General features: G+C 45.4%; 1 protein-coding gene across 2 annotated transcripts in view; it reads left to right on the forward strand.

Moving 5' to 3' along the window:
* The window catches only part of NAAA (N-acylethanolamine acid amidase), a 393,144-nt gene that overhangs the window by 320,467 nt on the left and 54,937 nt on the right, over positions 1-17,740 (forward strand). For both annotated transcript variants that reach the window (XM_086961778.1, XM_086961779.1), the window contains exon 9: positions 2,176-2,204. In XM_086961778.1, coding sequence (XP_086817904.1) covers positions 2,176-2,204 — 29 coding nt within the window. The remainder of the gene's footprint in view (positions 1-2,175; positions 2,205-17,740) is intronic.

Below are 17,740 nucleotides of genomic sequence, written 5' to 3' on the forward strand. Positions count from 1 at the left end.
ACGTTCCACCTGTGCTTCCAGGTTGTGGATAACAGTTCCATAGTTCAACCGCACCATTTGGTCTGCATCTATATGAATCTGTATACCCAAATATCTGACTGAGTCATGGCACCATTTTAATGGGAATTCACACTCCCATTCCATGGTGGCAGTCGTTAACGGAAAGAGCTCAGATTTGTTCCAATTGATGCCTAAGCCCGAGTAGCCCCCACAGCGGAGTACCTCCCGGACGAGGGGGTCTAAATTCTCTTGCGGACGACGAACATATAGCACAATATCGTCCGCGTAAAGCGAGATAAGGAGTGGGCCATCTTAAACTACAACCCTCTATGTTGATGTTTCTCCTGTAAATGCCAAAACAGAGGGTCAAGAGCTAAGATTAAAAGCAAAGAATACAGCGAGCAACCCTGTCTAGTCCAATGAGTCAGCGAGAGCGGGGGGGCTGAAAGAATTCCATTCAGCAGAGTCTAGCTGTGTGCTAAGCGTAGAGTAGTGTAGTGAGGTCTATGAAGCCCTTGGGGATGCCCAGTTTCCTCATCATGGCTCTTATGAAAGGCCACTCCAAGGAATCAAAAGCCTTTTCGGCGTCCAGCAGTACTGCTGCAGCCAGAAGCTCTGGTGTCATGCGATGTAGCACCGCAAACAGAGTGCGTAAGTTTAACGCCGTGGACCTATGTGGAACAAAGCCAGACTGCACCGGGGATATGATACGATCTAAAAGCAGGACTAGCCAAAGTGCAATCATTTTGGCACGGATCTTATAGTCCAAATTAAAAAGCGAAAGAGGCCAGTAAGAGCTGCAATTCAACGGGTCTTTGCCAGGTTTAGGCAATAAGACAATAACCTCTTCACGGAGAGTGGGAGGTAACGATTTATTTTCCAGGGCCTCATTATCGGCCTCAAGGAGATGCAGTGCTTTATAGTGTTAGTAAAATATACCTGTGATGCCACCCAGACCCGGAGTTGTAGTACCAGAAACCGGTCCTAGGAAGTTTGAATCCGGTTCAAGGAAGGCATGGCTTGGCAGTTTGGGCTGGACTGTTCCCATGAGGCACAGGGTCAGACTGATTTGCATATGGCCATGTCTGAACTGGGGTGGCAGAGTGGGCTAAAGAACGGCAATGGATTAAACCCAGATCTGTTGACTGGGTGTGAGTGTTTTTATTGGTTCAGATGCTCCGTCCATCACCACACCCTTTTTTACCACTTTTCTCACCATAAGTCGGCAGGGTATGCTCAGACGTGAGTCCCTTGCTGACTTTGGCACTGGATTCAAGCAAGCCTGGCTGAAGACGGCTGTAATGCCAGAAACCGGTCCTAGGAACCTTGAATCCGGTCCAGGGAAGGCATGGCTTGGCAGTTCGGGCTGGACTGTTCCCATGAGGCACAGGGTCAGAGTGATTTGCATATGGCCATGTCTGAACTGGGATGGCAGAGTGGGCTAAAGAACGGTGATGGATTAAACCCAGATCTGTTGACTGGGTGTGAGTGTTTGATTGGTTCAGATGCTCCGTCCATCATCACCCCCTTTTGTACCACATAGTACCATTGGTGGCACTAACTATCTCTTCCTTAGAAAAAGGTTCATCGAGGAACTGCTGCTTATAGTCTTCCAACCACACCATGGTATTGTTAGAGTTAATAAATATAAGGGCAGTACAACAAAAATACAAGTCTTAAAGGAATCCGTAACAAATAGCTAAGTGACACACAAAGCGAAAAACAGCAACACAACTATTCAAGGCACTAAAGATGTGCGGGATGGGGGACAAAGTTCGGAATTTTTGTTATTAAAGCAACAAGTCTGGTTGATTACAACTTGCTTAAAGCATAAATGTATAAATGATGTGGCAGAAAAGAAGGGTTGCAGCAAGAACATGCAAAATGTCACGGTGTTACAGCTATATTATAAGAAAAGAAATTACACAAGTACAAGACATTTTACTGTAAAGTAATATGAAAAATGGCTATAAAGATGTGTTTAAAAAAAAGAACAAAAGGAGTATAAATGTATCCACGCATTGTCTCATTGATGTTATCTTAATCATTGAAAAATGTTTTAATTCCTGGTTACAAAATTAATTCTCCTTAGTTGCGGATTGTAAACTTGTGATCAGTGAAATGAAGCCTACGTTTTTAAACCACCTTCAGATAACATATGCTTTTTACCCACAGGTCTTGTCAGTATTTCCAGTTATGAACAAGTAAGTACACATATTGTCACTGTGGTGTTTACGACTCCTCAGTTTTGCTGTCTGCTTTTGGGATACATGTTTTCTAGGTCTCCACAGCCCAGCTCCGTATGGGAAGCATTGCAGACCATCTTCCATCTTTATTTCACCAGTACGAAAATAGAGTGGCGCTTATCAATTTTAATCCATATTGCTCTTCTCAACCACGCCGACAGGGTATACCATAGCCACCCTGCCAATTTAGCTTAGTGAATTGCCTGAGAAAAAGGGACACTCTCAGAGACAGCTATTTTTTATGATGAATGCAGGAATCCATATTTGGTAAAACAAAAAAAAAGCAATCGAGCTCATTAGAAAATTCCCCACTTAGCTAACATGTTAAGATTCTGCAGACAGTGTCAGACGTTCATTCAAAACTTCAGAAGGCATTTGAGGAGTTCAATTTTACAGAAGGTAAATTAGGAAATAGACCAGTCAACTGTACAGATAAAAGTTAAAACTCAGTAAATCAAGCACAGATTGAAATTAACTTGAAGCCCAAACACTCCAAACTTGTAAGCAACTCCTGTTTTCAAAAGTCAAATAAGTGAAGGATTAGTCGATTTGGTAGTAAATTTTCACCAAAGAGATATCTGGTTGAATAGATACAAACTCTAATGATCTTGACAAAATAGCCACTGGATTCAAGCTATCGTGGCTGATGAGGGGTGAAACTCCGAAACCGGTCCTAGGATGCTTGTTTCCAGTCCAGGGAGGACCTGGCTTGGCAGTGCGTGCTGGACTGCTCCAATGAGGCACAGGGTCAAGACTGATTTACATATGGCCAGGTCTAAGCTGTGTCTTTTGCTTCCTCACCCTAAGTGCGCCTGGTATGCCCAGACGTGGGTCCCAGGCTCACTGTGGCACTGGATTCAAGCTAAATCTTTTTGAGGGCAGAGGGAAGAGCGGAAGGTGTGAAGCAACTGTGACTTGCAAGGCTCTGCTTTAGAATGCTGGGTAATGTAGTCCCCTTCGTCACCACGCAGTGGAAGTGAGAACTGAATATAAGAACACCTCAGCGTGTTAGTAAACAAAGTAGCATTGCACAGTAGCAAACACTAGCAGTAAGGAGTAAGATAACAGTTTGAAAATCAATATCAAAGGATTGTAATAAAATTGATTATAGAATATCGATTGGGGAATTAATGCTGTTCTCCAACTGGTGGTAAGTGCTGTTTTCTCAAATTCACACTGCTTCTCAGTTATAGTGAAAAAACAAACATGAAAACACTTTCTTCTTCTCAAAAGACAGTCTTTTCTTATTCTTGGTAATAGTACAATTGTGTACTGGCTTGCCAACATGTGTTGTGACAGAGTTGCATTCTCAAGACGCAAAATATATGCACTACTATATCATCCCAAACATATTGCATGCTTGAGTGCATCATAAATTAGTACAACCTAAGGTTATTTACCATTCTGTACTTATTATCTACTATTTTGTACATTCAGTATACCATCCAGTTTAAACAAACATCTCCATTATTTTTAGAATTGACCCAATAATAGAGTTAACCATCAAAGTTTTAATTATTTAGGTACTCCGCATCAGCTTAAAGTTTTTAAGCCTTCAATATTTAATAGTATTATGAGCAAAAGAAACAATTTTGATCACCTTATTATCTTTAATTCTTTCAAATGTATTGATTAGCCAGGGAGTCTGTACATGATTTGAAAGGACAGTGTACGCTCACCAGCCAATTTGGAATAGTTAATTGCAATTGTCTTTTTGTAGTTTACTTTAATCTCTTGAAAGTGAAGTGTAACAGAGTTAGAAAACTATTAATACCTGCCACTATTTCAACAAAAATAAATCCCCACCCTATAGATATGTCAGAAGAGTAACACCTATATTCTTCAAGATTGGAATACTTCCTGGTATTTAGGCACCAAAAACATCATGTGTTATATTGACCCAGAAAGGGATCCACCATCATGGTACAGTAAGCCAAATAATTATCGCTATTGGGTGTTCTCTTGGGTCCAGACTAGCTCTTGACTAACCGTTGCAGATTAAAAACCATCTAAATTCCTACTGAAAAATGCCTATCTTTTGAGGAATAGTGTTTTTATATAGATTTATCTTGGACTATGCTGCACAATTACAGAGTCGTGCACGGTTCCTTTTCTCCAAAAACACTTGCTGTCAGCTGTTTTCGAGCTTTGTTTGCAGTGTTTGAGATTGCAGTATTGAGCTTCAGACTGTGCTCTCCAAGAGGCCTCATAGGTTTGCATGTCAAGTCATTGTGTTCCCTCTTGACTAGAAGGACTGGTTAGAAGTATAAACTGGCTAATTTTGAGGGGAAATTCAGGTATCCCTACCACAAACAGATTCTCCTTATTGACGAACATGGACAGCTGTGATTTTCTTGTTCCTTCTCCCCCCCCAGCCAGGTACCCCACACAGCAAACCTTCCGGAGTATAGAGGTTGCAACTCAGAAAATAACTGAATTGGGGAAGACTTTGTAGAAACTGTAGTGCGGAGTTATAAAAATCCTCTGAGTGAACTATTTTCTAGTTACCCAAAGGAAAAGCCAACCACAGTAAGTGACAATGATAACACACTCCTCTTGTGGAATATTGCTGTGTAAAACAATAAAAAGAATAACATTGAATGGTATTAAGAATTGTAAAACTCGCAGTTTATATGCCTTCAAGAAACATTGGAGGTGGGTCCCATTAATTTAAATGGCTATCGTTCATTTCAAACCCCAGCCGTTCCATCTAGAATGGGTAGAGCTAAGGGGGGGTATTTTAAAATTTATAGCTAATACTATTTGTGAGAAGTTGGCCTGGCAAATGCTTTCCACTATTCTAGTGGGCACCTTGCAAAGTCCAAACAACCCTTATTGATGGTAGGTTTAAAGACAACCTATATAGAAAGCTATCCTAGTGGTAGCTGTGGAGAGCAGCCTTTAGGCTAAGTCTTGAAGGAATGTAAAGGAAGCATGGGCGAATTTTGCGAATCTGGCGTTCGCGAATTTTGCGAATTTGCAAACTCGCAATCCGCAAAATCCGCGAATTCTCGCGAATTTGCGGATTTTTGTTTTGTTTTTGTGTTCGCTAGGATTTCTGCCAGTTCGCAAGGATTTCTGCCAGTTCGCAAGGGTTTTGTACCAGTTCGCAATTGCGGACTTACATGTCGGCTCGCAACGGTCACGATTATGTTGTTTCTACGTCTGGTTCATCATCACAGGTTCCCAGAACCCTCCGTTTCACCCCTGCCACCCTCTGTTTCACCCATGCAATCCTCTGGTGCATCAATGCCACCCTCTGGTTCATCATCACTGTAGATTATGGGGGGGGGGAAAGCAAGCACACCTGCCTGCTTCAACTGACATGAATTAATTTGGGGTTGATTTATTAATGTGTCACTGTTTTAAAATTCCACTCTGGCACCTGCTTCCTTATCTGTAATTTGCTTTCTGTTGCAGTGCAATTTTTTTTTCCAGGACCTTTGTGGCCTACTTGTAGCTATTCTATGAGCCTGCTGTGAGGGTCAGAGCAGAGTCATATAATTGTTGCAACTAGCAACTGAACTCTGGAGGGGCCCTTGTCAGGAAGCACTACAGGGAATGGTTACTATTGATGAGTTTGAACTTTTGAACCTGCTGAATGCTTTTTTTGTGTTCGCAAGCATTTCTGCCAGTTCGCAAGGATTTCTGCCAGTTCGCGAGGGTTTTGTACCAGTTCGCAATTGCGAACTTACACCGCACCCAGCAAAAAATCCGCTGCGTGCGAATTTGCGGATTTTGCGGGAAATTTGCGGGAAATTTGCGGATCTCGCGGATTGCGAATTTACCGAAAATCCGCAAAATCCGCGAGCGTAATGGATTTTCCACCCATGCTTAATGTAAAGCAGCTTTTTTACCAGTCTATAATCTCATGAATGACAAAATGAAAGGAGAACCACACCAGGTATATATATAACATATATGTATTTATTCTAAACACATCCCTCTAGTCTCTTTATGAGGCTAGAGGCAAAAATACATAAGTAAACTTATTTAGCACACAGTAAATTAGCACAATATATGATTAGCCCTAGGGGCGTCACAAACAATATACTAAGAAAGTGGTATAAGAACCATGACTGACGTAGATACAATACCCAAGAGCCTTTAGAACTGCTGGGGCCACCAGGGGACCCATGGGGGATGCGTGCAGTGTCTAAACACAGCCGCGAATCAGTATTAACTTCTATGGGGAAAGTTGCTGTTGGAAAATTACAAAGGAAGCACACTTAGAAGGGGACTTCGAGCAAACCCCTTTAGAACTAGGCAGTTCTAGAGTCAATACCCACAGGAGCACCGGAGTACTCAAGTTACCTCACCCAGGGAAGCCGGCTGCATAGGTGTCTCTTGGTGTCGGGTTTCGTCGTCATTTTCAATGGCGAGCTGCTGAAAAGTGCTGCAGACGACCAAGTTCAAAAGTGTCCGAGTGGATCCAAGGGTGGATCGAAGATCTGAAGAACCTGAAAGCAGGGGGGACAGAGTCTGGGTCACTAGCCAGTGACCAGGAAGGCAATGAGAAGATGCCAACCAATGTCGGGTGATTTCAGGTGAAGAAGGTGAAGCTTGACTCTTCAGCCACGAGGACCAGGAGGCGTCGAGGATGATCAGGAGCTGGATTTGAGCTGTCCCACGAAGGATGTTGAGTGCTGCATTGTTGGTGTCCGGATTGGACCCAACAAGCCTTAGCAGCAGCGACCCACGCAGAAAGCAAAGATTGGCTTCGTTGCAGACCACCAAGGTATGAGGCACTCACCCTTTGGAGGGGAGTCAGGGGACGTGTGGAGCAACCAGGAAAGCCCTAGAAACAGAAGAGTTACCTTTGTTGGGACCCACCAGTCGACAGACCAGGGTTTGCGAAGGAGGCTCGAGCGGAAATGCTAGAAGCGTGCGGCGGAACACTCGTGGAGTGTAGGCCCACAATCTTCAGTGCATATGGTGCTCGGGGCTTGGACTACAAGTAGCCCAATGCACAACTTCGGGAAAGCTCGGGAAGTTGATGCACTAGCAAATGTGCACGGTGTCCAGTGGTTCCAGTTCCACGTCACACGTGAGGGCTGCGGGTCTCAGCTTTGCTTGGATCTTGTGTCGCCTCGGAGAAGTCTGGAAGTCTGGGTCCTGTGTCACAAATCCATTGGGATCCGGCGTGAGCCTTGGAAATGCAGACCGGCAAGATGCTGCTTTGGTGCCTGTTTGAACAGGGGAGTCACTCCTTGACCCCAAGGGAGATTCTTCCATCTTCTCATCGAAATAGAATGTCGAAATTCCAAGATATATGTTGCAGAGTTTTGTCCAGGGTAATCTAAAGTCCTTATACTAAGTTTAAGGGTTGGACTTACTCTAGGGTCCCACCTATGGGAGGACCCAGGGTGGGAGTGGTTACACCCCTTTCCCTTTGTCCAGTTTCGCGCCAGAGCAGGGGCTGAGTGCCCCTGCAACCGGTTTGAACTGGAATATGCACAGGGACACCAAGTGTGCCCCCAGCGCTGTCTGAAAAGCATTCTATGAATGCACCCACCCAGCCCCAATACACTAAAGCCTGTCTGGGAGGTGGTTACACCTTCCTGTGACAGGAAACCTATTGTCCAGGACTCCCCTGCCGGAGTTTCGTCCAGCAGTAGGAGGTCAGACTTGTGTCTGTGGCTGCCGCATCCATCTTGTGATGCCAGGGCTCTTTAAAACTATTACCGGTTAAGTAACTATGTACATGTCTTCTCCCTCTAGATGGGGGGAATTCTACCCCCGCCGCCAGGACTGGCAAGGCGGTAGGATTCCAAAGTGTTTGATACCAAACACAACACATTTCCATGCAGACATTCCAAAGTTAGCCTTTACCGCAAGGTTATAATGCACTTAAGAGTATATGGTCTGGCTGCATCACAGAACAGATAAAGAGAAGTGATTCCAAAAGCTGCAGAGGGGTCCTGCTCATGCATGGGCACCCTCTCACACAAAACCAAGCACTCTGCCTTCAGGATTGATAAGGTCTGCCATAGGAGTGACTTATAGGCTTATATGTGTCAGTGTTATAAGGTAATTATAGGTAACCTATATCTCAGTAAGGGGTGCATGTACCACCTTACTCAAGCTGCAGTAGCAGACCTGTGGGGCCATTTTGGAAGGCTTCCCAGGGGTAGCATAATACATGCTTCAGCCCCTGGTAGGCCTCTGGGGTGCCTATGCCATTAGTACTTAAGGTATCATATACTAGGAACTCACAAGGGTAACCCAGTAACCAATCTGGAGTGTACCTAATGTACATGCAATCAATTTAGAGAGGAAGCAGCTAGGCTGGGGTCCTGGTTAGCAGGGCCCCAGCCAGACTAAAGTCGAAAAACAGTGAAACACCAGTAAACAGTGGGGGTAACCATAGTAAGCAGATCCTACTCTCCTACACTATTATGTTAAAAACTGTGACTTTCTTGAACAACTCTCCCTACTTACATATCTTAGTGGCAAAGGGCCATAATGGGGGTAACTTAATGATGATAATCTATTATAACAATAACTTTAAGAATCCAGCCTCAGCGGTAGAATACCTAGGGAGGACAATGGAGATTGGATGTATCACTAACCTAAACCTTTACAACTTATTTGGGTGGGTGACTTTGATCTAAATAGATGTCAGAGAGCTGATACCCAGTTATGTGGGGTAACAGATCATAATGGGGATTTAATCAGCCATTTTAGCCACACAACTTATGGAAATGCTCTAAACAATTTATTGATGTCTTGGCAGCTAGTAATTAGAATTGAGATAAACCTAATCACTGGACAAATGGATCCCACTTTTTATACAAAGGGGTCCTGTCGACTATTGACTATATATTCATCTCTGATGATTTTCAAAGTAATCCTAATATGGCAAAGGTTAAGATGACAGAGCTTAGTGTTCATGCTCTAATTTTATATACTTTACCATGGAGAGTTTCTAAGAAAATGTGTGATACATTTGCCCCTAAACTTATCCTTGAGAATGAATAATGGATATATTTTAAGATGGGAGAAAGTTGAGGTAAAAACTCTACTCACCGAGATCATAACCACTAACTATAACAATGTTTTCTAATGTTTAGAGACCCTCAGACTAAAGACCAACAGATAATCAAAGCATTCGGAAAGATCTTAGACAGCACAAGACTTCAGTTAACTCCTCCAACGTCCCAAAAAAACACCCTTCAAAGCGATGGTTTGAGAAGAATTGCTCTCAAGCTTCAACTAATCTTTGTAAGGCGTTAAAAATGAAGCCTAGGCGATATCTTACATGTTATCCTGACTTAACGCCTAGTCTCTGTGTGCATGAACTGTCCCGCACTCCGATGGTGAAATCCGGAAACTTTTATCGGCTTGTTTGACGGAGTTGCATCGAGTATAAGTTGCGGGCTGCTCCAGCGGTGAAGCCGGGGCCTGGAGTACTTTCACAGCCGGGCTGTAGTGCAACAACATCGGCCAGGAGACTCAGGCTGGGCCCGGTCGACCTGAGTGGAGGCTTTGTTTCAGCCCGGATTTGGTGGCGATCGTTTTCATTGTTCAGTATCGACAGAGGAGTGAGTCTGCGTGCTGCTGGATGCGGGTGGGGGCCCCCGTCCCACGGACCCGGTTCCCGCCCGCCGGGGTTCGGTGGTTCGGGGTCACTGGCCTGCGGCCTTAACTGGGTTGACCGTGGTTGCGAACAAAGACTGGTCACCCTTCGCATTTGCACGTTCGAGATCCTGTCTGTCCCCCCCGAGGATGCCGGATTCACCCGGGGAGGTGATAGTGATTGATATCGAGCACGAGAATATGGATCAAACGGTGCATGAGCCATTGCTGAGGTTAATACTGGCAGAACTTTGGGCATTCCGCTCACTTGTGGATACTTTGTTGAGCAAATTGGACACGCGCCTATCTGAAATGCTCCTGGTGGAAACGGGCCCAGCCTTATTGTTGAAACGGGATTCTGCAGCCATTCAAAACGCGACCATTTTGACTCCATGCGAGAACCCCGTGAAGAAACGAGTACTGGAACCATCGGATGGTGCCCTGGTGGACGGTGTTTCCGAGGATGGCATGGTATTGCTGAATTTTCCACCACTACCGGCTTTGGAGATATCGTCAGGCGTTCTCCTCCCGGAGACTTTTGTCTGTGACTTTCCAACCATTTTTTGGTCATCTTCTCCTTTCCTGGCGACGCTACGACTCCTGTTCAAGACACATTGGGACTGTTCATCTCGGGGGGAGAGTTCGTCTGCATCTACAGTTCCTGAGGACTCACTGCCTGCTGGTAGCCATGGGCTGATTTCTGCTGACTCTTTTCTTCTTTATTGCTTCTTTGTGTGCCTTTGGGTCTCGCTGGAAGGGGTTCGTGTTTTCGTTCGGAAGGGCCAAGGTCGAGATCTGCTGGATCGGGATGGGTTGGCATGGCTTTTACAAGTGTTGGACCTGCAACTGTTTGTTCTAAGAGGCTGGGCGGTGTCTCACGGTACCCTCTAATTTCTCTACATTGCTGTCATAAGTTTGTCTTTTAGTGATAGGGGGTGGCAGTTTTAGGCGGGGGTCTAAAGGGGCTGGGAGCCCACATGGATATGCCCTCCTCCGTTCTTCTTTTTCCTTCCCTTTGGGGTTTTAGTTGTTAGGGGCGACAGGCACGCTGCTAGTGGGGTTAGGCTGTAGCCATTTGCAGGGGTGCAGGGTGGGGGGCTGGAGTTTTTTTTTTTTTTTTTGCCTTTTTTATTTTCTATGGCCTTTCTTCTTTCTCGTAGGGTCAGTATAGCTACGATTCATTCGGATTCTTATTGTATGCTTGTACTTCGTGCTTTTGCTTTTATGATATCCTGATTTATGGGCGGGCAGGCCTCGAGTATTGGCGCAACATGGAAATGTATATAGTGTGTTCTTTTGTACCGACCTATATGCTCTGGCGCCAAATCTCCATTATAGTGGTCATTACATGTATATCCTGTTTCTCACCCTGCCCCCCGCATTTTCCTGTTTGATTGTATGGCACCTGATCCTCTCTCATATAATATAAAATCAAACCTCTGTCTTATTCTGAAATCCAGCTATGCATTCCAATACAAGTTTTACTCTGAATCGCTGCCGGACCTCGGGTTGTCGGCTGATGAGCTGTGTCGTACTGTGATATCAACGATTTTAATTTGTCTAGCGGCCGGCCCCAGCGGTTGTAGGCCCATGCTTGTATTTCTACTGAATGCTAAAATAAAGGTTTTCACAAAAAAAATGAAGCCTAGAAATAAAGATCTTATTAGAAACCTCTGTATAAAAAACAGTTAGAGAAAAAAGAAAGAAGCAGCAAAGAGCAGATGCTTGGGAGAAGCTAAGGCAAGCTTGAAACAGCAGTGACAGTAAAGCATTCTGGAAAGTGAAGAATTCCCCCTTCTTACAGGAGGAGGGTGGGCGATCATTGGACCTACATGTAGATGAGGAAACATGGACAAGCGCCTTTCAGATTATCTTTGAAAACAGGGAAAACATTAACTTGGATGCTGCAGATGTAGTCAAAAGTGATACTTTCCTTTCGGCGTTTAAATTTGAAGAAATCGAGCCTGCCCTCTCACATTCTTCTACTCTGAAGGCTGCTGGCCCAGATGTGGTCTCAGTGGATATTTTCCTCGCAAATAAACCACTGTGGATACCCCTGCTCATCATAGTTTTTTATGCTATAATTAAATTAGGCCCATTGTCTTCCTGTAAGCAATCATTAATAATCCTGGGCAATAAGAGGGGGATGGTCAAACCCAGCTAATTATCGCCCTGTTGCCCTAGTTGATAGTTATGCCAAACAAATGGACAGACTAATACCTAGGGTGGCGGAAAACATCATCCTCGTTGAAGTGCAATATGGCTTTAAGAAGGGTAGTGGGATGCTCGGTCAGTGTCTTAACTTACCTCTAGTAGCAGCTAAATATTCCGTAGAAAAGAAAGGCCAACTTTACATGGCTTTCATGGATCTATCAGCGGCTTTTAACTGCGTGGCCCACAGTAAATTGTGGTCCATCATGGAGGCTATGGGAGTGGACGCAGCAATAATTACATTTATAGGACATTTATATGCAGAGGCAGCGGCGATGGTCCGCTATGGGAAGCAAGGGGAATGCCAAAGCCTTTAAAATCAAAAAAGGTATAAGACAGGTTTGCGTTCTTGCCCCTTTCCTATTTTCACTGTACACCAATCAGTTAAATTAGGTTTTGATTGAAAATTGTAAAGACATCCCTTGTGCTTCTTCAGCACCTCTTTCCATTCTGCTATAGGCAGCTGATGCGGTACTGTTGGCCAGAACTCTGATGACCCTACATAATACTATAGCGAATTATTCAGCCTTTATGGCCGATTTTGGTCTCTATGTTAACAAAACAAAGTCCTTTGTCATAGCGGTGGGTGGTGCTAATAAAAGAACAATGAGGGTCCACATAGATCGAAGAAACTTTGTACGTATTCTGGTGTTCTCTTTGACTCCAAATTAGAATGGAAAGAGATGGTGTTAAATAGAGCGAATCACATGTCTTAAAAGTATAAACGCAGTTTTTACGTTTGCAAAAAATCTAGGCACTTAACCAATGCAGGATATGGTTAAAATGTATTTAGCAGAAAACATTTCTGCAGCTACATATGGGGCAGCAATTTGGGGTACAGCACAAGTTGAGCTTTTACAAAGCATAGAAGATAAGTTTGCCAAAAGGCTATTGTCCATCCCTGGGATGTGTTCCAACGTTATTGCTCATAAAGAAAACGGTTTGCCCTATAATAGTGATCCTATCAAAATGACCCCATTATTACTATGCCTATTGATATGGAAAAGAAAACGAGTTCAACTGAATCAGTTTAATATAAAAGATATTATGAAGCTTCATCATGCCTTAATTATTCCCTGGCTAATCTATGATAGACTCTAATCTCTCTGGATTTGGAGGTTGTGAAACCTACCCTCAATTTAGGCTGAAAGAACTTTTTATAGCCAAAAGTACACAAGACAGATGGGAAAGTAATAAAGTAAAATGTACAGTAATGACATAGAAGGCCCTGCCCGCTGTGTTGTTTGGGCCTTCCTCCTACCTTTCACTTGTAGAGAACTCACGGCACTGATACATATTGATAAGATTTTGTTTAAATTATATCCCTCTAATGCTGGGCTATCCTTCACACGCATACTCATTAAACCATATTTCTAGATGTCTTTGTGATGCCACATCAAAACAAAAAATCTATTTGTTATGTTAAGGGAATTTTGTATAGCGCACTGTCACCGGAGGTATCATGGCGCTGAAAGGGTGCTGAGGAAACAGAGGGATTTTAGCGGGATTGTGGGAAAAGCCAGGTTTTTAATGATTTGCGAAATTGAATCAGAGTACCGGAAGTCCTAACTGAGAGGGGGAGAGAGTTCCAAAGTTTGGGGCCGAGAAAGGCAAATCTTCGACCCCCAGATCTACAGAGTTTGAAGGGAGGGACCACCAGAAGATGTAAGTGAACTGATCTAAGGTTACGTGAAGGACAGTAGGGGCAGATCAGGGATTTCAGAAAGGCGGGACAGGAACCAGAGAGAGATTTGAAAATAAGACAGCCAACCTTGAAGGCAGCCCTTAGGCTAACCGGGAGCCAGTGCAGCTTGATAAGGAGGGGTTGGCGGACTGCCACTTCGGAATCCCGAGGGCCAGTCTCGCCGCCTGGTTTTGGATGACTTGCAACCTATTGATGGAGCATTTGGGCAAGCCGTAATAGATGGAATTTGAAAAATCCAGGCGGGAGAGAACAAGGGCCATGATGACTTGAAGCAAGGCATCGGGAGTAAGAAGGTAGGCCACCTTCCTGATCCTGCGCAGTTGGAACATGCAGGAGGAAACCACTGTCCCCACCTGCGGCCCCAGAGAGAGCCCAGCGTCAATAGTGACCCCGAGGCTTTTCACCGAGGTTACCGGGGTGGGAGGAGAGCCAAGCTCAGTCGGCCAGAAATATGGACCCCAGTGGACGGCGCTCCTACCCGGCAGGAGGAGCTCCGTCTTACCGGGGTTCAATTTCAGCTGGTTCTGACACATCCACTGAAAGATATGGGACATGACTGCCTGAAAAGTAGGAATAGAAGAAGGAGAGTTTAGAGAGAAAATGAGTTGTAGGTCGTCCGCGTAATTGAAGACGCGGACGTCCCACTGCCTCAGAGAAGAGAGAAGAGGGCGAAGATAGAGATTGAAAAGAAGAGGGGATAGAGAGGAGCCCTGAGGGACCCCACAAGACAGATGTTCCCTAGGGGCCCTAAATGTACCTAGGCTGAGGGACTGGGATCTCCCCATAAGGAAAGATTTCACCCAGGCCAGCGCCAGGCCCTGGATGCCGGCCTGTTCGACACGGTGGAGGAGGATGTTATGGTCCACCGTGTCGAAAGCGGCCGACAGATCTAGTAAAACCAGGGCCTGGGAGGTACCCTTGTCAGCTCCGTCTCTCAAGGTATCTAGGACAGCCAGGATCACAGCCTCTGTAGAATGACCAGGGCAGAAGCCGGCCTGGTTGGCCTCGAGAAAGATGGAACTCTCGATGAACCCCGAGAGACAGGCAGTGACATGGGCCTCCAAGATTTTTGAGAAAAAAGGTAAGAGAGAGATAGGACGATAGTTTGCCGGGACGGCAGGGTCGGCTCCAGGCTTCTTCAACAGAGGCACTAGAACGGCCTCCTTGAAGGAGCTGGGTACCGTCCCGGAAAGAAGAGAAGAATTGAGCAGAGGAAGGATACAGTCGGGTAGAGAATGGCAGATGTCGCAAAGTATGGAAGGTGGACAGTGGTCGTCAGGGGAGCCAGACTTGATCCGGGCCGCCAGGTTGGCTAAAGATATAGCGTCTAGTGGGGGAAGCTGGGTGATAGAGAAAGCATTATGAGGGGGTGTGATGGGAACAGCATCCAATGAGGTGACCGGGATAGTGCCCTTAATCAAAACAATCTTCTGTAAAAAAAAGGTGCTAAGTGCATTGCAAGATTCCTGGGTAGAGGCCTGGGACAAAAGCGTTCTGGCGTCAGACGTGAACTCGTCCAGAACTCTAAAAATCTCCTTCGACTTACAGGGAGCTGACAGGATACGCTCGGAGACATAGGTTTTCTTGGCTGCAGAGATAGCAGATTTATACCTATTACGAGCTGCCACATAGACATCTCTACTTGACGGGCAGTAGTCTCTTCTCCATCTGCGTTCGAATTGACGAAGTTCTAACTGTACAGTTTTGAGGAGTGGAGTAAACCATTTATGAGAATGGTTATGACGAGAGCGAGGGAACTTGATTAGTGGGGCAAAGATATCGCTGGCTGATATGAGCCAGTTAGAGACTTGCCCATCTAGCTCATTAATGTAAGAGTCATTGGGGGGAGGCGGACGTGTGTGAGACAGATGAGTTAGCAGTTTGGAAGAGTCGACAGCCTTCCACTTACGAGCCATGCCACCCTCCCGCGAAGGGATCCTGACCTGACCAGCCATCGAGATGGTGGTATCGATAAGGCGGTGGTCCGACCACACGCAAGGTGTAATAAGCGGGTGGGAGGGCTTCACCCCATAGACCCAAATATGATCAAGTATATGGCCACCACTATGGGTGGGGGAGGTGACTAACTGGCTGAAGTTCAGGCTCGAGAGACCTTCAAACAATTCGAGGGCGTGGGGGCCAGCGTCCCTGTGCTGAAACCAATAATTAAAGTCCCCAGCAATAACTATGCGAGGAGAAGAGGTAGCAATGCTAGCAAGCTGCTCAATAAACAGTGCGGGGAAAGAGGGCATGGATTGTGGGGGACGGTAAAGTACCATAAAGGTAACAGCGCCCACCTCAGTTCCAAGACTGAAGACAAGGTTATCTACATCGGGAAAAATCATGGAAGTGGGGGTGATAACCTGAATATCCTTACGTATTACCGCCGCGACCCCTCCTCCAGGGCGGCCCCCATGGCGGTTGGTGTTAAGCAGGCAGTAGTCAGGAGGTAATGCTGCCAGTATGTCCGGAGGGAGTCGTCCGTGAGCCAGGTCTCAGAAAGTAGAAGAACGTCAGGTCTTTCAGTCGTAAGTAGATGGAAAATATCAGTTTGGTGCCTGACTAAAGAACGGGTGTTCAAATATAGTAGGCGGATCTGCGACTCAGGAATAATGAGGGAAGTGGGAGGAGTGAGTGGGCCAAGGTGGGGGGGTAGATTACCAGTGATTCCTGAAGTAGTGATCCGCATCCAGGTGTCAAACGATAGGGGGCAGTCAGCAGCTCGAAGGTGCGTCAGGGCGGAGGATGAGTAGGAGATGGTAGTATCCACATCCCTAGGCCCTAGGCCCGTCCTGGCGCGGACGGGCGCAGACGGGCTTGACTCTGGTGCGACTCCGGCGCGCCTACGTCTCACCCGCTGCGCTGACGCATGGGGCCCGTCTAAATAGGCGATGACGCCGAGGGGGAGGAGTCAGGAGGGCGGGGTGGGGGAGGAAATTTAAAACACAAGGTGTGCCACTCACCGCTAGTAGTCAGCGGGGGAAATGAAGTTTTAAAGCTGCTAGCACTCAGCAGCAGAGAGGCAAGCAGAACAAAGTTAAAAATACAAGGCTACACAGCGCTCAGCGCGCTAAACCTCTGCCCTCTGCCACAGGGCTTTGGTAAATCGTGAGGCAAAAAGTGGGCGGAGCCTAAATAGGCGATGACGCCGAGGGGGAGGAGTCAGGAGGGCGGGGTGGGGGAGGAAATTTAAAACACAAGGTGTGCCACTCACACATTTTATTTTTTTGCTCTCTATATGAGGCAGAGAGGAAATCATTTATTGTTCCATTACTGCGAAAATGTAGTCTGCAAAACCATACTATAGCACTTTCAGTCCTCCAACAACTAGAAACTCCATCTGTATGTTTTATGGCCGTGTAATTTTTAAGGCTGCTGCAAAAACCAGAAGGGCTGCCACTCTAACAATAGGTTAACGAGGTGCAAATATAGTTAACTAACAGCTTACGTGAACTGATGGTTGGATGTGGTTACCCATATACAGCATTTATATAATATATATTTCTTATATATAATGACGTTTATTGACTACCTATTTTAAGTGCAAGAAATTAAATTAGATGTACTTTAATGCTTTCTTGATTAAAAATAAAGTTATTGATTGATTGATAAATTGATTGAGTGATTGATTGACTGGCGACCACAGCTACCAGCTTTGTTCATTAAATTACTGGGAAGGTGGACTCATGCAATCAGCCATGCTGTTTGAGCCCAGCAGTGAGCTGAACACCCCATTGTTTCTTCGACCATGGGAACTTCATTCCATTCATGGAAGCCATATTCAGTCAAGCGGGAATTCCAACTAGCAGCAACGTTTTTCAACTGACTTAAAGAGGTTCTTGCTCTTGTTTGACAGCTTGCCATTTTATAGGTATATCATTATTTTAGATTGGTGGGATTTCCTGTCCCATCAACTTACAAACAGTAAACTTTTCTACCTGTTGCATTCACACACTTTTGTGTGGGTCTCTTGAAATCAAATGTGACATGCCAGAATACC

This window comes from Lissotriton vulgaris, chromosome 3_1 (genome assembly GCF_964263255.1).
Source record: "Lissotriton vulgaris chromosome 3_1, aLisVul1.2, whole genome shotgun sequence".
In the NCBI taxonomy this organism is placed as follows: domain Eukaryota; kingdom Metazoa; phylum Chordata; class Amphibia; order Caudata; family Salamandridae; genus Lissotriton; species Lissotriton vulgaris.